The sequence below is a fragment of the Setaria italica genome, chromosome IX (assembly GCF_000263155.2).
Source record: "Setaria italica strain Yugu1 chromosome IX, Setaria_italica_v2.0, whole genome shotgun sequence".
NCBI lineage: Eukaryota > Viridiplantae > Streptophyta > Magnoliopsida > Poales > Poaceae > Setaria > Setaria italica.
Window position 1 is genome coordinate 51,210,360 of NC_028458.1, and position 19,850 is coordinate 51,230,209.

Genomic DNA, 19,850 nt, shown 5'->3' on the forward strand with positions numbered 1-19,850 from the left:
CTTTCACTACCTCGACCCGAACAAGATGTGAAAATAGTCATGAAACCCTTGAAATACTGAAAATATACTCAAAGTTCTTCTAGTCGTTTGGAATGCAAATACAAAATTATGTTGAGAAAAAGGAAACACACATACAGATTTTATTTCCTGGGTTTATTACTCCTCAAGACAGCACTGCATAATAATGGCCTCGACGATTTTTCTCATATTGTAGCAAAGAAGCACTCTCTAAGGGTAGTGTATGTTAACACTTATGAAGCCACGGATAATAATGGATGAGACATCATATGTTATTTTGGGATTCATCACCCATTTTTTCACTCCCATATGGCCAATAATGGTTCTACATGTTATTGAATGCTTGAGCGAAAAATCCCGTAGTGCCAGAAAAAGGGAGCAGCAAATATTAAAGGATTCTACGGCAAAGGCAGCTTATACCTATCTAGTCGTGGATACTGTCTCCTCATATACTAGAAGAGGCTAATGTTGATCACCAATATAAAGGGTAACGGATGAGATCATTATACAGATACGCACAATATGGTATAAGTTGGGAGACATATATACTATGTATATGTTTATCTCTGTTTTTCTTTAATTTCTTGAGTGGTTTGGTGTGTGTTGATATCTTTGTAGTTTGTTCTTCTCAAATTTTCTGGTTTGATTATATATATATTTGTGCCTAAGTTAATGTTGATCAATTGCAGTACACAATCACAGTACAATGTACGTGCAAAAGCACATATAGTAGGAGTAGTACAGTAGTACAAGGAGCGGATGCACACATTCGTGGAATCGTAGCACAAGAAGCAAGGGCGAAAGAGTGTACTACTGATTGTTGCCATGACTTTTTTTTTAAAGGAGCCATGAGGTATCATATAAGATATATAGTTTCCCATCTCGCTTCGTCAGTTACAGTGTTACTGGTGGCGGTACAAGCATAGCAAATGCATTCTTTCATCTGGAAATCTAACTAGCTACAAGAACGTACAATTTTCTTTTTCGCGCCTCAGGAACTCTTTAATTTCCTTGTAACACCTTCACTACTCTGAGCTTATATGTCGATTTTTTTTATGCATTCATTAGAGTTGGTGTTGGTTAGTTAAAAGATTAGTTCATAACTTATGCGATACTAATGACATTCACCATCTCGCCGGCGACACCTGTGTACTATGCCATAGACTGACAGATTGGGAAGTTATCTCTTTGGAGCCAATAATATAAGCCAACACGATCGTATCAAACTCTCCATCAGCATCAGGAATTGTTCGTTAATTTAGTGCTAGTAGTCATCTCTAAAAAAACGGGAATGGCGTCACCTCTTTTACCTTCTCCGGTTTCAGAATAAAGAATAATGATGCCATCCATAGACCAACCCAACGGATGGATGTCCACAAACAGCTAGCCATAGGCAGCGGTAGCAGGTAGCAAAGCAACACACACCATGGACCAGCAGGTGTTTGATGGCGACCCGTTCGTGCGCAGCATCTCGCCGCCGGAAGAGGACACCTTCTCCGGCCAGCTGCCATGGCCGGACTTTGACTTCGACGACGTCCTTTACGAGCTCTCCAAGCCGGCCGCGAACGAGACCTCCTCGGGCGGCTCCAGCTCCCAGAGGAAGCGCAACCACAACGCGTACGAGCGCGACCGCCGGAAGCATCTCAACGAGCTCTACTCCTCGCTCCACTCCCTCCTCCCTGACGCCGATCACGCAGTAAACCAACACACGTCTTCATATACATATGTGCACACACGCAAGGGCAGTCACAGATTCACAAGAAGCTTCTGTGTAATCATTCTGACAAGTGTATTTTGCTTCTCGATCGTCATGCAGAAGAAGCCCAGCATTGCCATCACGGTGGCTCGAGTCCTCAAGTACATTCCCGAGCTGCAGAAGCAGGTTGAGAATCTAGAGGTGAGGAAGAAGAAGCTGATGAATGCCAACTGCAAACAAGGAGCGCTGAACCCGAGCGGGAGCATAGCTCCCATTGTTTCTGTTAATTGCCTCAACGAGATGGAAATCATGGTTCAGATCAGCTTTTTGAGTAACTCGGCAGAAGCAACTCTTCCTTTCTCCGTGTTTATAGAAGTACTGGAAAACGAGGGCCTTCGCCTGATCAGTTCATCCACTTTCTCCCCCACTGAGAACAGAACATTTTATAGCCTCCATCTTCAGGTACATGACTACTTCCCCAGATGGTACCGTCCTAGCTAGATTGATGTTTATTCGATCATGTATAATTTTAAATCAGTCATATTTTAAGTTCAGTACTAAAGATGGAATGCACGGAAGTTATTTTAATCTTTTTTTTGTATTTCCAAGAGTTTCGATAATTTACCAACAACACCATTTCTAAGAAACATGTTACCGACGATTATGGTATATAATTAATATAAGACTAGAAACTGTTGGCCAAAATATTCTTTTGAGGAAAGATTGTAATCTTATAGTCAACACAACATTTGTCCATGCCATACAATTAATTAAATTAAGATCATGCCATACAACTAAGAAAAAATCAATTATTTCATCTTTAAAAGGTAAGAAAACCAAAGAAAAACATTTGCATGATTCAAATATGTAAATACGCATTCACATTCTTATTATTACTTAATTATCCCTTTACTCAATTGTACAGCTTAAAATACGAGCATAATTAGTTGGGAGAGCGTTTATTTTTGCCGGAGTGCAACAGTAATACTATTTACCAAAGAAACAATTCATAATATGGTCCAATAGCTACAGATGTTCATAATATAACACTAATCGTCTTTCTGCCGCTTTTTGGTTTCAGGCTCCATGTAGCCGCCTTACATATTCCGTGGCAGGTTGTGAAATGTGCTGTTTGTTTAATGGTGTGTTGTGTATTCTCACATTACTAGAGTTACACAGTCAACTCATGGTGATGTTAATTAGCCCGAAATAACTACATAGCTACATTCTGGTCTTCTATAAGACATGCTCCAAACCAGTCACACGAAGATCTTTGGATAATGTTATGGTATCCATATTAACATGATGAAAGAATCATCGGGCACATAGGAAAAACATTGCAAGCATGAAAAAAAAACTCAAATTAAGCCAAAAAAATATATGCATGAAGCACATTCCAATATGATGTTTGAGGAGAGTTCCAAACATAGATTTAGATGAATTGAGCCTAATACAATTTCATGAAATAGTGTTCCAGCCTCTCTCTCTCGTATGAACACACACACCTCAACCCCCACAACTTTATGTATATATACATGTATTAGTTAGAAATCAAATCATAGAATAGCATAGTGGTAAAACTGCTTGGTACATATAAGCAAGATGTACTGGCGGTTGAACTTGTGGTACATATTCATGGTTATGCATCAATAAATTAGTTTTTCCAAATACAAGTCACAAAAAAATATATTATTTCTCAATAAATATATAATTTACTCCAAATTCTAAAAAGGTCATAGATTTAGGATCTCAGCATTTTCACTTTTCATGAGTTGGAAGACTAAATTTCAAATTTAATGACACATATTAAATAACCTGATATAACTTTATAATCCTACGGTTGGAAAATAACTTACTTCCATTGATCCGTATATAAGCCCATTAAAAGAACCTCTGCCAGTGCCCCCCAAATCAATATAGCACAAATGAGCTCAAGATCAAACCAAACTTAAAGAGTGAGCTTGGAGGTGTTGATCAACAAGTTAATGAAGTCTCTGCACTCACAAACACCAATAACTAAGTAGATCAACCAAGTTCACAAATACAATAATAAATGTGTTAGTGCAAGGAAACCAACGAGGAGACATAAGGATTTATTTCATCGAAGTTCAGATTCACCAAGGCGAATCCTACATCTCCGCTAAGAAACTCTTTAGGATACGAGTCTTTTTCAACTCCCTTCCAATGAATCGAGTCTTTTTCAACCGCTTCCCCACTCCACTAGTTTCTTCCCTTGCGGAGGTGAAACAAAGCATGCACAAACTTTCCCGGGGCTCGCCACAACCATGGGAGGCCTCGGGCGACACCGCTAGCTACCTAGGAGGCAAAACCTTAAAGAGTAACAAATGCTTCACTTGGGACCTGACAAGGCAAAACAGTGCTCAAAGGTTTGAGAGCTCTCTAATGCTAAAAAATTGGATCCTCTCTACTACCCAACTCACTAGATCTCACACTAAAAAAAAAACTCACTAGATCTTACTGTGATCAAACAACCTCACAAAAATGGGTTGTGGAGAGCTATATCTTGGCTTTAGCTTAGCTTAGAAGAGGAAGGAAGCACACCAGCAACCTCAGTAACAGCAATCAACTATAGGAGTTGAGGTGGAGCATAAATACTCAACCGTACCCCACACAAAACTAGCCATTAGAAACCAAAACCTCCAATTTCCCAAGACCGAAATCGCTGGTTTTTCAAACTAGTTAGCTGTTAGAGGCACGTGGCACCCAAAATGGGACCTTAGATTTTGCCCGGCCTAAAACAATTCTAAGTGTTCCTGAAGCCTAGTGTTTCTCTCATCAACTCGTATAGCATACTTGAGCATTGAGGCTTTGTCAAATGACCATGTGATGCATCCCTCTTGATAGTATGGCATAGCTACACTCAAGATAAAAAATAAATACAATTTCATCCACTTGAGTTTCATCACTTTGATTCATGCCATACTTGATCATATATCATTATGAGAACTGCATACAACTTTATATCTTGTTTCGAACACTTTAACCTTGAGCAAGTGACTTGGACCAACATTCAACTTACATAAGTGAAATCCATTTCTAGATGACAAGTCACCCTCTTCCTTTTAAATACATCAATGATTTGATGCTTCTAATATGAGATTCCCCATGACTTTTGACCCTTTGTTGTTGACCTCCTTTTTCGTTTCTTCACCCTAGCTAGATTCTTTGGCGCCAAGCCTCGCTTTCCCTTCATCTTGCTTAGTTCCTTGAAACAAAATCTTTAATCAACACCTCTCAACCAAAAGCCACATTGAGTCTCATACTAACTTGCATCGTAATTCTCCACTTTTGAAAGTCATTCCGTTATATTTAACACCTTCTCCAAGCATTCATATAATTTGAGGTCTTCATAGCCAATGTGGCATTCCTCAAATAATTTCTTCCAATAACACTTGCATTCTCAAATTCTTCTATTTCAATTGATCAACATTTTGCTATCTACTCACAATGATCAATCCTTTTGTTATTTTTTTCCTTTTCAAGCAATCTTTTAACATGAGGCCACTAGATAGACATATTCCCAAGTCTCATTTTAATTTATCCAATATTGCTTGTTTTTCTTTGCCAAATATACATTGTCATTGACCGTGCTTGTTTTCTTATCACATGAGCCTATTTACTGATACTTGAAATGAAGTTGCTTGAATTGATATCCGTCGAACATATATATACCTGTTCATGAGCTTATCAAGTTCAATCGTGGTGTCATTTAACTCACTAAAACCCAATAGGGACCTAGATGCACTTCAGTATCATTATAAATTAAAATAATTATATGTTATGAAAGTATTTTATATTAAAATTATTTTATAAACATCAATCTTAGATTGTCAATTTATATTTTTTAATAAAGTGATAGGCAAAATTTACAATGTTTGACAAAATCCCATATGGACTTATATTTGGGATCATGTAGTAGCTAATATGGTTAATAACTTCCAAGTCACTTGTACAATGATTGAGATAACTATGTATTATGCATAACTTCAAAGAAGAACATATACTATGATGCCCAATACTAATCCTAGGTTTTTTGATCATTTCTTTAATTGCATTAACGTGCCTTAGCCTCTACAATAGATGCACAAATAGCAGAGGATAGCGTAAAATAGGTCATAAGGAACAAAATCTTGAAATACATTTGTAGCATAATCTATCAGTAGACCTCCATCCATGATTGTGGAGAATGTCCATAGTTGTATGGTCTAATGTGCAGCATACAAAATGAACATGGTCTCGATCCTCCATTTTTGAAATATCCCAAAACTTTGTCAATTTGTGTAGCCCTAAACCGTAACTGCATATATGAATGTACCTTTATCTATTAAACATAATATCATTATGTGTAAGCCATATTGCTCGAGCACCTAACATGCTTAACATTATTTGAAGCACATCAACCAAACAATATATAAACAATTCTCCAGAGAAACTTAGCATGGTGATGGTAAAACAAAAGATGCTGAACTGTGCCATCAGCATTAAAAACAAAATGTCTTACTACCTCTCACCTTAGTTTAACCAAGTTAACTTTAGTGAGAACGAAACCCCTACGAATGTACTAGAGGGAGACTTTAATATTTAAAGGCAAATTTAATTTCCATAAATCATGTTTGTTTTGATTTAAATCAGTATCAAGCATAACCTTGTGACTAGATAATAATGTAGTTCATTTATTGCTACAATAATTCTCAAGTCAACCACAATCTAGGACCTGCTTAGAAAATTTTCCTTATCTGGCATGGAGTTTGATATGACTACATGAGTGATATAACAAAACTACACCTTTAAATAAAAATTTTAGAGAAACAAATGAAACTCCTCGTTCTATAAAACTTCACAAAGCATAGATATGTTTAAGCATTCCCACCACATTAGATGGCTCACCTTATTAATCGAACACAAGCATACATCAGACCATTTTCATTTGCTAACACGGAGGTAGCTCCCACATTTTATAAGAGCTAATAACATGTAAGCATGATTTCACCATGTAATCGCATTGACTTCCTACTCTTACATCCAGAGAAGAAATAGAAACATGATATGCTTGTGAGCTCGTCATGTAGGCGTATCTTGTTAGGCACTTCGAAATGACAATAGTGCTTAACTATCTATATTTATAAAATATAATGAAAGATGGAAACTTTGTAGGAAATTATTTCTTAAAAATGGATTTGTGATAGTTTGAATAATGTGGTGTAACTTTGTGAAATTTACTCTCACAATACAATTGACTTGAGAATTTACTGTAACATGTGGATGCATTCAATTGCACATGTCTGTACTATGTGATGGTAAACCTGATAAAAAAAAGGTTATCTCTTAAGTTTTCTCAATACAGCCAAAGTGGTCTCTCTAGTCATCTCCACATGGTCACTTACTGAAGAAATTAAACATCCCTATGCCCCACCACGATGAAAGCCTCGTTTTCCTCTCTCCTCAACCTAAGATTTTGCTGGTGTGGGATGCGGCCTTACATGTGATTAAAGTTGCACCCAATCTCCATTTCCTTTTTAGGCTACGCAATGGTGAAACTAAGATGTAGTATACTACTATCAGTTTTCGTGGGCCTGCCATATGCATCCATTGAAGCATTGTCTAGTAAGGTCACATAGATAAGACCATCCGGATGGCCATCACCAAATTTGACCATTTTGCACAAAAATGAGGCTCCAGCAGCTTGGCCATCCGGATGGCTATCATTCTGGCCAGTCCTTTGGCCATCGCCATCCAGTAGCTTGCGGGTTGATGACAGATATAGGAAGGGAGGTGAGAGGCTAACATGCGGTTCCCATCAAATAAAATATAGATTAATAGGATTTGGAGAGTGATATTTAGCTAGTCTCTGTTGGAGTGCTAAATATGGAGGATGAATCTTTTGGAGTGAATGGCCAAATGAAGATATGGAGAGTGAAATTTAGAGTATTCGCTAGAGGTGCTCTAAGACTAGAGGCGGAGTGTCATTAAGGTCAAAAGAGGCATGGGTCACATTTCCGAAGTTGCCAACGCACTGCAAGAATAACAACATTTCCCAACAGTTTCCTTTCAAGTGGGAAACGATTTGTAAGATATTTGGTTAACTAACTACTATAATTGTGATAGTGAGTTTGCACGGAATTATTTTGTTGGCAGTTTAATAAAATTATTGGGAAATATGCTACTTTGTATTAAAAAAGCTGTAGGCGACCCTAAGTTAAAATACTAAACAGCACACAAACTATAGTCTACTTGTAAAAAACTGTAGGGAAAAATCGAGGATCTTGTAGTGATATATGAATAAGAAGCCATATGAGTTTACATGTCTATATATGCAACAAATGGGAAGATAAGTTATTAATAACGACGATAACGTATTGATATACATAGAAGACAAACTTGAAGAGGGGCAGGCGTTCAATCTCCATGATTCATTAACCCATTTGTATATGTTCTTTTACAAGCATACCGTTGGTAGCAATTGCCCTTAAAAGGTAGCAATTTCTCTGGTATTTCTTTTTTGTTCTAACAGATCAAACTGCACGTATTTTTTCTATAAATCATACAGTCGGCCCTTCATTAACTTAGAACTTGCATAATGCTAGAACAGAAACAAACCGCAAAAATATGTAGTGGAAAATACCTACCAAATGAAAACACAAAACTATTCCCACAAAATTCTCACATGTAGGAGAGATTACATTATACGAGTTTGCTTGTGAGATACATAATCATACAATATTTGACAATTTTCTCTTTTCTCTCTCTCCTTTTTCTGTGAATTTTATATCTCAACAAGAAATCTTGTTATATATAGTATGTCTTTTCGTTAAGATTTCGGCAGAGCCTGTACAAATGTTGAGGTTGTCATATTTCGACCTGCTATTAAGCGGTTTTCACCGTATACTCTCCTCGACAAATTGACCCGTTTTGTTCTTCCTTCATGCTCCATTTAAATTAACCATTTTTCACTCCAGGGTAACGTCCTGTTATATGTACTGCTTTGACAGAGAAGTGAGGCAGCAATCAGCAAGGAGTGCCCCGCGTTCTGTGACGAACTGAAGAAAGCCGTCAGGAGCAAAGCGGCGCCGTTGCAGCAGCAGTACGACGAGTACTCCGATCCTGAACGCACGCTTAGCTGAGGCGTGCTGTTGATTCGCAAACATTGGACTGTGGTGTGTGCTGTGTGCTTAATAATGAGATGGACCAATTGCTATCCATCAGCGATTCATTCAGTGGCGACGTTCCGTGGCGTCTCTTACTGACACGGACGGAACCAGCATATAACTGTTGTTGTACATGTTCTCGAGTCTGCCGCCCTGTGGCTAGGGCTTCTTGCTCAAACCGAAAAACATATAAGCTGGCAGTTTTTCCTTTTCTTTCTTTTTTTAAAGAAGAGTGTGATCCGTGTGATGATGAGACGGCACTGTGCTTGATGCAAGATGCATTCAGACATATTTGTTTGAGGCATAAACAGGCCGATATGTTTCGTTTCAGACGGCCCCAATAAATCGGCCCATAGGAGTGCTGCATTAGTTGGGCTCTAGAGCCCAGCAACTCACTCACTGCTCTGTGCTTCTCGATCCGCTCGCTCTGGCTGGGCCTCTCTCTCTGGTGGTGGTGGGCAGGGGGGCGAGGGCGGCGGAGGAAGCGGTTCCTGCCACCCGCTGGCGGCGACACGAGCAGACAGGTGCATGCGTTTGGCCTTTTCGGGGGTGGAGTGGATGCGTGGCTGGCCCGGAAGCAGCGCGCAAGGACACGTCTAGCCGTATTGGCAGGCACGCGCGCACGCGTATTATAACACAGTAATTAACCAGCTAACTCACCATGCCGTATGGTAGCTCGTACTCGGTTAATATTCGCAATATGAGCAGCAGTGTGTGTTAACCCACCACGCTACTTGGAATTACAAAACCGTCGACGCATCGTTAGCCTGTTCACCTGTTGCACGACCACACGCTGTCCATCAAATCTCTTTCGTAAAAAAAGGTGAACGTTGACGTGTACCATTCTTTTTTCTCGCGAGGTGTTGACGTGCAATCCGTACCTCCTCCTCGCAGCTTCTCTTTCTAAAACAAGATAAACGCCCTGTGGCCGCAAAGGACAGTGATTAACATTTCGTTAACAGTGAAGAAATAAACTAATAATCCGGCGGGGCCCGTTGCGCAAGCCATTGCGATTCCCGATTTCTTGGCGATTAACGCAACACGAACGAAACCCGCGGATAAACGGAAGGAACAAAACGATCCCCCTCCCCTACGATTCCCCTTCCCGATCCCGTCACGTCTCCTGAAACGCACGCCCTCTCTCCTCCGCCCCTGCTTTGCCTTCCCTGCCGTCTCTCTCCTCGTCTCCCTCCCCACCTCGTGCGATTTCCCCACCCCAAACGCCCCCCCAAGCGCCGGCGCCGTAGTCCACCGCGCTAGTCACCTCCTCACGCGAAGCCTCCAGCCCCCGCGCGCCTCCCCCCCAACCCGCCGACCATCGCGCTCGCGCCCGCCGATCGCCGGCGCTCCCCAGGTCGGTGCAGCTTCTCTCTCCCTCTTCGCGTGGATTTTATTTTTGTGGCGATTGGGTGGATAGATTGCGGAACTAGTTCAATTTGGTCCCCGAGTTTGGCGATGATTGGCGGAGAACTCTGGTGGTTGAATCGGTCTTGTGCTGCGTGGTGGTTTGGACGCTGGTGGGTTGGATTAGAGAGTAGAGACTTCGCTGGAAGTTAGCTCGCGACCTGTTGGCTAGCTGCCGGACTTTGTGGTGCGGGACACCGAATTGCTTTCCGTGGATATGACATGGGCGTGTCAGGGGAGATAGGTGTTTTGCAATTACTTTGTGGAAGTTAGCTCGCGACCTGCTGGTTAGCTGCTGAACCTTGTGGTGCGGCAGTGGTACACCAAATTGCTTTTCGTGGATATGAATTATGACGTGAGGGTGTGAAGGGACATAGTTGATGTGCAATTACGTTTGGGCTATTTTGTGTCAGTGGGGATTTAATTGATCAATATATCAATACAAAGGAACTCGGGGATTGTTTAGCTTGGTCTGCAACTATTGCTGCTTGCAATTACAGAGGATAAACTGGTAGATATTTAGTGCTTAATTAGGAAAATCACATCTTCTCCTAAATGATGGCTACTACTAGAATTTTCAATTTGGTTTTAATGCTTTCCAAATGTAGTTGCATATGCTCGTTCAGGACTTTGCTTTGGCTGTCTTCTGATCCAAGTAGTAACGCTTTTTACATTTTGCATGGTTGTTGAGTTTAGTGATTTTGTCGTATTCTGAAGGTATACTGAATTTATTGTACTTCTACTTCATGGGAAATGGTGGTATGCAAAATGTGGATAATTTGTTTTTGTGTGTAGGTGCATACATCTGGTATGGCAAGGGAGTTATCAACTGCCCCTGCCTTCTGTTTTCATGAATGATGTCCTTCCTTTCGAAGGACACAAATGCACAAACAAGATTTAACTGGCCATGGAGAAGTCAATCTCCATTATCAGCTCAGCTGCTTGTTGATATTCCACCTGAAATAGAGTTGTTGGACTACCGACGTTTGCCTGGTTCTGGAAGTGAGAGCCCGTCCGGACTTCTCCATGGTGAAGGCTTCAAGGATGAACCGATTCCTGACTTGGATATTTTCTTTGAAAGGCTTTACGAATATTTCTGCGCAAAAGGGCTCAGGTGTATTATTACAAAATGGATAATAGAGATCCTTAATGTACTTTTCATGGTATGCTGTATTGGGTTCTTCTTCTTATTTGTTGATTGGGATACCCTTATTCATTTGAAATGCGGTGTGGAGGCACTTGAATCTGGGAAGAAACCATGTGACCTGATGAATGTCATTAAGCATGACCCATTAGTTCCCTTCACATTGCCCAAAATGATAACTGTTGGTTCTATGGTCATATTAACAAGCTATGGACTTACCAACTTCCTCAAGTTCTTTGTACAGTTAAGAAGTACACTCAATGTTCGTCAATTCTACTATGATAGGTAACTTTTCAGTGTATTTCACGCTTAAGTTTCTTGTCTGCTTTTAGCTCAGAGCAATGACTCTATCCATACTTTGTTTACCTTCATGCAGCCTTAAGGTCGATGATCTTGAGATCCAGACCATATCATGGCCCAGAATAATCGAGAAGGTTGTCCTGCTCCAGAAATCTCAGAAACTTTGTGTCGTGAGGGATCTCTCAGAGCATGATATTATCATGAGAATCATGAGAAAAGAAAATTATTTGATTGGGATGGTCAATAAAGGCATTCTTTCATTTCCAATTCGTTCTTGGGTGCCTGGTGCTGGCCCAACTGTCAGATCACATAAGCATGGCAGGAGAAACCATTTAATACTTCCAAAAGCCCTTGAATGGACCTTAAATTGGTGCATCTTCCAAAGTATGTTTGATAGGTAAGGAATTCCGTAGTTCTCATCTGTAACTACTTACTACCATTGGATCTTTTTTTTAACTATAATTGGCTAAAATACTTAAGCCTCTACTCTACATGCTCAATCTATGTGTTTGTTTTTACATGCTGCTCTTTCTTTGGATATAAGCTCAACACAGAGCAATTAGGCCCTTTATGGAAGGGAAAGGGGGCAGCAACTAGGGATTTAGCAGTAAGCATGATAGGCTGTTAAGATGCTGCTTCAGCACATAGCTGCATTAGAAAGCTGACATAAATCAGCTAACTGTTTATGCAATCCTTATTATTTTGCCTTTTTTAGTTAATAATGGAGGCATTGTATAAAACAGAACTAGCGACATAAGAAATACTACTCCAGTGTGCATTGCTAAATTTTAACACAATCTGTACTATTACATTTTCTAGGTTAGCAGATAAGTTTCATTATATTCTTCATTAGGTTAAATAGTCAAGCCATAAAGAAATCATCGAGGGATACCACTTCCTCATAACTCTGAATCTGCCTTACATCCCCTTTTAAGCTTAGCCCAGGGTTTACATATTAGCACCTAGCTTAAAGGGTGAGAGCAATGCTTATCCTCACATAAGTCTGAATACCCCCCCTTTAAGCTCAGCCCGGGGTTTACATGTTAGCACCTAGACTTCCCCAGTCTCCAATGTGCATACTGCATACCATCCATGTAGCTTTCTACTGAGCATTCATATATTGTTTTGGGACGGTTCAAATCATGTAGCTTACTAAATTGTTCTATTTCTCTAGGGTTTGGTCCCTTCTCATTGTAATGTTTTTACTGAACATCCATTCTCCTTTTTCAGTAAATTTTGCGTACGGAAAGAGTTTTTGACAAGCCCGGATGTGTTGAAAAAACGACTTATATTTGTTGGCATCGCAATGCTTATTCTGTCACCCTGCCTCATGATATTTCCATTGGTGTATGTCATTCTAAGACACGCTGAAGAAATTTATAATCACCCCAGTGCAGCATCATCTAGACGATGGTCAAACTTATCGAGGTGGATCTTCAGGGAATATAACGAGGTAGCTTCTCCTCAGAACTCTTTTTTTTTTGTAATTGTAGCTGCAACAAATGATCTAAATTGATCTCTCCAGCTCCCCTTTCTTAATTCCTGTCGTTCAATCTCATAGTATCTGTATTGTTTTCGTGATCTAAAACTCAAGTGACTACAAACATTGCAGGTCGATCATTTCTTCCGACACAGAATGAACAACAGTGCTGTGCATTCTTTAAATTACTTGAAGCAATTTCCAACCCCACTGGTTTCCATCATGGCAAAATTTGTATCTTTTGTTTCTGGTGGCTTGGCTGGTGCTCTAATAATCATTGGATTTGTGGGTGAATCTATTCTCGAGGGACATGTAAGCTGCTAAGCCTATGTTTTGAATTGTTCCTTTGGCTAAGTTGTAAATACCCCGCTGTAAGTCACTTCAAGTGCAAATACCTCCCTGCAAGTAAAATAGCTGTGTTTATCACCTACAGAAGTATAATAAAATGCAAAGGGTTTGGGAGGGTCTCACTTAATATTAGGTAGCACATTTTGATCTAGTGGATTTGAGTGCACAGTTATAACCTTCCTCATCCCCACCTTCCTATGCTGCCAACATGCACGGAACACATATGGCGTTAAATGCAACTATTTACTTGTAGGGGCGTATTTGCAACTTGACGTCACTTGTAGGGTGTGGTATCTGCAGCTTGATGTGACTTGCACTGGTTCTTCCATTTTCCTTTGTATTTGGGTAGTAATCTTATTCATCTTATAAAATCTATTATTTTTGCAGATTTTTGGAAGAAATCTGCTCTGGTATACTATTGTTTTTGGAACAATAGCAGCTATAAGTCGAAAAGTAGTGGCTGATGAGCTTCAAGTAATTGACCCAGAAGGGGCCATGTGCCTCGCTGTTCACCAAACGCATCACATGCCAAAGCGGTGGCGTGGTAAAGAGAGCAGCGAACTTGTGCGAAGAGAATATGAAACATTATTTCAGGTAACTAATTCAGCTCTAGTATTTCATTTCCCGTAGCTGGCTTAGAATTGTTCATGCGCCATATTTAACCACAGGCCAAGGTATTAAAAATTATTCTGCATGCCATACCATCTGACTTTAAAATGTGAATGTTCCAATCCATCCATTTGTTTGTATCCATCGACCCTTAAATTCCACATGCCACTGCAGTACTAGAAGAGGTTATTCTCAACTTATTTTTCTATTACCTCCGTTCAATTTTATAAGGTGTATTTTGATTGGTTACACTTCCTAACTTTTGACCAATGATTAATCTAATTATATGCAAGTTCAGTGTACATGACTCTAGATTTGTAATTCAAAATATTTTTAATGGTATATTGATTTGGTAATAATCGCTATACTATTCGATATTTAGTGATCAAATTATGCTTATGAAGATTTTCCCAAATCAAAATATGCCATATAAAAACTAATTGAGGGGGTACTTTCTATATTTTTATTACTGGAGTACTACTTCTAGTGGGGGAAAAGTCAGTTTGGATCTGTGCTAGAAACTATTTTAGATAGCTATGTAGATTCATAGGATGCAGGTAAAATGCTTTGCTTCATAGTTAGAAATCTGTATCTTGCATTAAGATCTTGGTTGGTTCTACTTATGCGGCTTATGTCTTAAATGATGGGTATAAGCATATCGGCTATGTGGTTTAGTTCAATTATATGGCACTAAGAATTGACTCAACAATTTGTGCATGCAGTATACTATAATTATGCTACTTGAGGAGATGGCCTCCATTTTCATCACGCCTTACTTGTTCATTTTCGAGGTACCCAAGGTAATGTTCTGAACTAACTCAACAATGATTTTCATGTAAACCAAGCTTATTGACAGTTGTGAATACTTATTATCCCCAGAGAGTTGATGACATTCTGCGCTTCATCTCAGACTTCACAGTTTATGTAGACGGAGTGGGAGATGTATGCAGGTTCTCTGCTGCCATTTCTTTTGTTAGTTTCTTAGCCCTTGTTTTTTCTTGGGCCTTTGCAATACTTAACATTGTTCTTTCTATATATTTCAATAGCCTAAGCTTGTTCGACTTCAAAAGACATGGAAATAGAAATTATGGGTCACCATTCAATGCTCCTAAAAGCCTCAGGAGCTCCCAAGGGAAAATGGAGAAATCATTCTTAAGGTAAATGCATATTTAAGCATTGTTTATGTTTTTTTACTAGGCATGTAGTGTTGTTTACCCAAATGCATCATATGTTCTGTTAAGGGTTGATTAGATGGCTTGGAGTACTTCAATGCTTGCTCTGAAGTTCTTGTCTTTTGCTGTAGTGTAGTTGAATGTGATGCTTGCAAAATTATGACTAACCACATGAACTAGTGTCTTGGTTGCTTAGATTGTTTGTCCCTGTAAAATGCATACCATCTAAAATGCACCGGTCAACATATTGGAAAAGGGGCTTTATGAAGTAAATCCTTGTTTTAGTTGAAATGTGAACTGAATTCTGAAAATTCCTATTACGTTCCACCTCTTCGAATCCTGAAAATTCCTATTACGTTCCACCTTTTCGAAAAAGTCCTTAATTGGAGCCACTAGGAAAATAAAAGATCCGGTATTTTCAACTTTAATTGGAGCCAGTAGTATATAATAGAGCGCCTTAATCCTAAGTATATGACTTGTTGACGCTAATGATGTAGTAGGCACTGACAGATTTTTAGCATCGATCAGATGATATTCCAAGAAAGAAGCACCATTCTGTAGCCTGCTTCGTGTTCTATAGATGGAATATAAGCACTGATTAAAAGATATATCAAGCACCATTTTATCTACTCCATTCTGCGTCTGCACACTTCAATCATGTCATGGGTTTGGCTGCTGCCAAACAGGCCTGAACTGCACAAGTGCACATTTATATTTTTTCCCTATTCTTTGGAGGATGACATTGTTTGGGGGGTCGAAATCGGAATAGTTTACCTGTGCTCAGCTGTTCAAACCAGATTTTGTGTAGGCACTGCAAAACCTGGAGCAGCATATGAATTTCTAACTGTAATACATGGTTGCATTCAGTTTTCAGAGTGTCTATCCATCATGGGAGCCAGATGCTGATGGTAAGCAATTCTTATCCAATCTCCAAAAATTCAAGGAAAGGCAATTACGTCAGCAAGCTCTTGCACAATATCAAGCAATGGAGGCTTCAGGCTTTGTGGCAGGCACTAGAGGTCAAATGGATGATACCTTCCAACAACACCAAAGTGCCACCCTGCCTCCCGTTTATAACATTGGCCCCTTGGGATTGCTTGACACAGACCAAAGAACTCACCCATATATCCTGGACTGGTATTACATGTGTCATCCACCACACTCAGATACAGTTGAGACTCCCCAATTTGAGCAAGCATTCCCTGAGACTGGTGTGAGCACAAGTCCACCAGCTAGGGAAACTTCTGAAATTGAAGAAGTCGGAAACTGGGACTACGAGTTGTATGAAAGAGTTCAGAGTCACTTAGGGGCATCAACCTCAAGTGCTCTGTTCCAGAACACTCCAGTGAAGCACCATGATATAGAAGAGAACTCTAATAGCCCTTGGTGTGCTCATGTCCCTGCATATTCTGGTGATCCACAAGGCAGTTTCCTTGAGCCTCCAGAATTTGGAAATCGATACATGACAGACCCTCGTTCCAGTAGGCACAGCGGTGGTATATCAGAGGGAAGCACAGAGGATCTGGAGCAGAGCAATAGCAGAAGCAGCAGCGGCTGGAGGAGCCCCCAAGCCTTGTCCAAGACAAGGTACATGGACGACTCTGACATCGAGGAAGGCCTGAGCCTGCACTTTGCTGATGCCCATCATAAAGATGAAGATCATAGACACCTGGTTGCCGATCATCAGGATCCCATGCCAGGTGGCCTCCATGTAAGAATAATACCTAGAAGCAGTGACCCTGTGTAAGATTGCCTAACTCACAGGATTAGTTAATGATTATGCTCGCTTGCAATTAGTTGTGTGAATTACAACAGAACTAAAAAAAAAGGGCACGCCTCGCTCATAAACCGGCAAAACAGCCACAGATTCTTTTGTACAGGTCAGTAACCTCAGTGTATATATTCTCATCCTGCTCTGTTTAGGGTGGGGATGATAGAAACATTCTTTTACAAATCGCAACGCGTGCTTGGAATCTGCAGCACAAGTGCTGTAATCTTGGTGAAGTGATCGTTCGTCACTTGGTGTGGCTCTTAAAGTTGCATCATTGAAATATGGAACTTGAATAGCGTCTACGTCGTAGATCTACAGCTACGCCGACACGGACGCCTGAGCCGAGCAGCTGCGGATCCGGTGCTTTGGTCTGCTCGTATGCCATGAAGTTTTCTGTTTTAAGGCGCCGGAAGTCCCTGGCATGGTGATTCTGCCCTCTCGAGAGCCAGACAAGGAGCTGCCAGCTTTAGCTTTCTTGTCGAGCTCGAACTCGAAGCCACCAAGATCGTTGTCCTTACAAAACGAGGCCGTTTTGATCGGTGAGAAGGTAGGTTTCGTACGCACGCAACATAGTCGATACCAAACTCTTGCAGCTATAGAAACAGACAGGCTGGACCAGTAGGGCTCTGGACTTCTGGGGCAGACTGGCGACAAAGAACGAAGGGGACCTGATCCGGGAATTGCTAACCACGTTGTTAACTGTTCATGGTCCAAGCTCCAAACTACTTCACTGTAGTAGATCTCCAAACAAGGAGTCCAGAAAAATCTGGGGAAGCCACTTCTGTTTTTGCGGTTTGATGAAACTTGATATAAATCAGTATGTTTCGCTCAAAGAAAGGTATACTCGACGTTTCAAACAAATAAAACAGCTTGTTTTCATCATGTTTCTTAGCGTCAGGTAAGGGAGAATAGCACGAACTCTTTTGGGTTAGGAGGACTAGCACAGGTCTGAAAACCTGTTCACAGCAAAACCCAGCTCATGAAAACAGGCAGAGGCTGCAGATCTCCACTTCAGTACCGCTGGGTGCGCCGGCTAGTGGTTGCCAAGGTCCATTATGATGGCGGTCGTAGCCGCCCGGCACAAGCACACCGAACCAAACCCATATTCATTTCACACAAGATGGTTTCCCGCACGTTTCGCTCCGATCCGATCCCCCGTGGGTGGACTCCACCCGCAACCACCCGTCGTTTTCGCGGATCCAAACCGGCAACGAACGCAACGGCTCAGCCCAACCCAACGCCGATGCAGCATTACTCCCCCTGCCTCTGATCTCTCCTCCCTCTCGCGCTGGGAAGGAGAGAGGACTCCCTGGTGACTGACTGGTGAGTCGTTCGAGGAATTAAGAAAAGGTTGTGGGGTCATTTTCCCCCAGCTGATCTACCGCAGCTGCCCGCGAAAGCAACGGCGATCTCCGCGCCGCCCGTCTCGTACCGGGGTTTTTTTTGGTCCGAGCCGCGGCAGTTGGGCGGTAGGTCGGCGGTGGTTGGGGGCGGGGCTTCTCTTCTCGTTTCCGCGTCGGCGCCGATCACTCGATCGTCACGAGGAAACCACACCCGGCCTGCGTCACCGTGTTCCCGGGCGGGCAGGTCTCGGTGGCGCCTTCGAGAACGGAGAGGCCGGCGGCGAAAATTCCCGCGAGAGCGATGCGCCGGCCAGCGTGCTACGTGCTGCTGCATGCGTGGGCGATCTTTTTCCTGGTTTCTTATTGAGGGGACAAGAAGAGCCGTGAGCCGTGAGCGCATATGTCACTGCAGGGGGGCAACTCAGGGTCTGCTCGAACCAAATTTTCAATGCAAGTTTGTTGAAAGTCAAATGGTTTTTGTTTGAAGGTTGACAGCGAAGCGATGTCGGTAACTATGGGTGTGTTTGGTTGGTTGTATTATTTGATTCATGTATGAAATGATTCAAAATAATAATGATCCTTTTGTTTGGTTGGGTGAATTGGATCAACTCATCCAGGATGAGGCCATCCCACTTAATACATTATTTTACTAATTAGAGTGAACCATATGGTACAAGCAAATTGGTTGAACCACCCCATCCAGGATCATCCATGCATGCATCATGTGATACATGCAACCAAACACACCCTATGTTGAAAATAGTACCCGGAAGGAAAACTGTACCCGAGTTGATGGTTTTGTAGACCAACTGTGGTTCTTATGCAGAGCTTTTGACGAGGGCGGTTTGCTTGCTGAAAGTTCAAATGAAACCTGTCAAATTCAACCGTCGTATTAGGTTGATTATCATGTTGCGTGACCTCCAATGTTTTGACCTTTCGATGTGAATGTTAAAGGTTTAGTATTGTTCCGATTACTCTTGTTTCGCCATATGGCGGCACCTTGAAAATTAAGTGAATCCCTTTTTGGTGTTGCGAAATAGTACTCAGATTCACTAGGACGGGTTTCTTGTTGAGGGTAATTTCCTTCCAAACCAGGACACTAACCCGTATGCTCTCCTTTCCATCATCACGTAACGGCAAAACAAAGATTCAGGGTGCTGTCTAACGGGGTTTGTTCATGATTTTCTAATGACCAGCTCTGCTTAATTTATGTTTTCCCTAGATAATAATACATGTAGTCATAGATATAACAGTACTTAAAAGATCTGAGAACAGAAATAGCACCGGCCATAAAATTATTCGGTTGCTGGCCTTGGAAGCGAAACATACTCATTTCGCATATACTATAGCATACCACAAGGGCTAATGACAGAGATCTGAAAAATTGACACTGGATGTA

General features: G+C 41.2%; 2 protein-coding genes across 4 annotated transcripts; both read left to right on the forward strand.

The window, feature by feature from the left end:
- Nucleotides 1–1,377: 1,377 nt before the first annotated feature.
- On the forward strand, nucleotides 1,378–9,107 carry LOC101765407 (transcription factor bHLH100). Of its 3 annotated transcripts, none has more exons than XM_004984949.2 (3): nucleotides 1,378–1,714; nucleotides 1,835–2,176; nucleotides 8,725–9,107. In XM_004984949.2, exons 1-3 carry the CDS (start codon nucleotides 1,445–1,447, stop codon nucleotides 8,854–8,856), a joined length of 744 nt encoding a protein of 247 aa, XP_004985006.1. In that variant the 5' UTR covers nucleotides 1,378–1,444; the 3' UTR covers nucleotides 8,857–9,107. The 3 variants fall into 3 exon arrangements, with proteins under 3 accessions (XP_004985006.1, XP_022678704.1, XP_022678703.1); XM_022822969.1 differs by having other exon boundaries at nucleotides 8,692–8,816; XM_022822968.1 differs by lacking the exon at nucleotides 8,725–9,107 and adding an exon at nucleotides 2,796–2,965.
- An 880-nt stretch (nucleotides 9,108–9,987) lies between these two features.
- On the forward strand, nucleotides 9,988–17,291 carry LOC101765809 (autophagy-related protein 9). Its single transcript, XM_004984950.2, has 10 exons — nucleotides 9,988–10,234; nucleotides 11,080–11,713; nucleotides 11,805–12,125; nucleotides 12,959–13,181; nucleotides 13,341–13,520; nucleotides 13,944–14,150; nucleotides 14,888–14,965; nucleotides 15,045–15,115; nucleotides 15,212–15,322; nucleotides 16,205–17,291. The coding sequence occupies exons 2-10, from the start codon at nucleotides 11,139–11,141 to the stop codon at nucleotides 17,082–17,084; spliced, it is 2,646 nt and encodes an 881-aa protein (XP_004985007.1). The 5' UTR covers nucleotides 9,988–10,234; nucleotides 11,080–11,138; the 3' UTR covers nucleotides 17,085–17,291.
- The last annotated feature ends 2,559 nt before the right edge of the window (nucleotides 17,292–19,850 follow it).

Coding starts and splice junctions, on each gene's coding strand:
- LOC101765407 (XM_004984949.2), top strand. CDS start 1,445: ATGGACCAGCAGGTGTTTGATGGCGACCCGTTCGTGCGCAGCATCTCG. Junction 1,715..1,834: donor TCCCTGACGCCGATCACGCA/GTAAACCAACAC, acceptor ATCGTCATGCAG/AAGAAGCCCAGCATTGCCAT. Junction 2,177..8,724: donor TTTATAGCCTCCATCTTCAG/GTACATGACTAC, acceptor CTGCTTTGACAG/AGAAGTGAGGCAGCAATCAG.
- LOC101765809 (XM_004984950.2), top strand. CDS start 11,139: ATGATGTCCTTCCTTTCGAAGGACACAAATGCACAAACAAGATTTAAC. Junction 11,714..11,804: donor CGTCAATTCTACTATGATAG/GTAACTTTTCAG, acceptor ACCTTCATGCAG/CCTTAAGGTCGATGATCTTG. Junction 15,116..15,211: donor GGAGTGGGAGATGTATGCAG/GTTCTCTGCTGC, acceptor ATATTTCAATAG/CCTAAGCTTGTTCGACTTCA.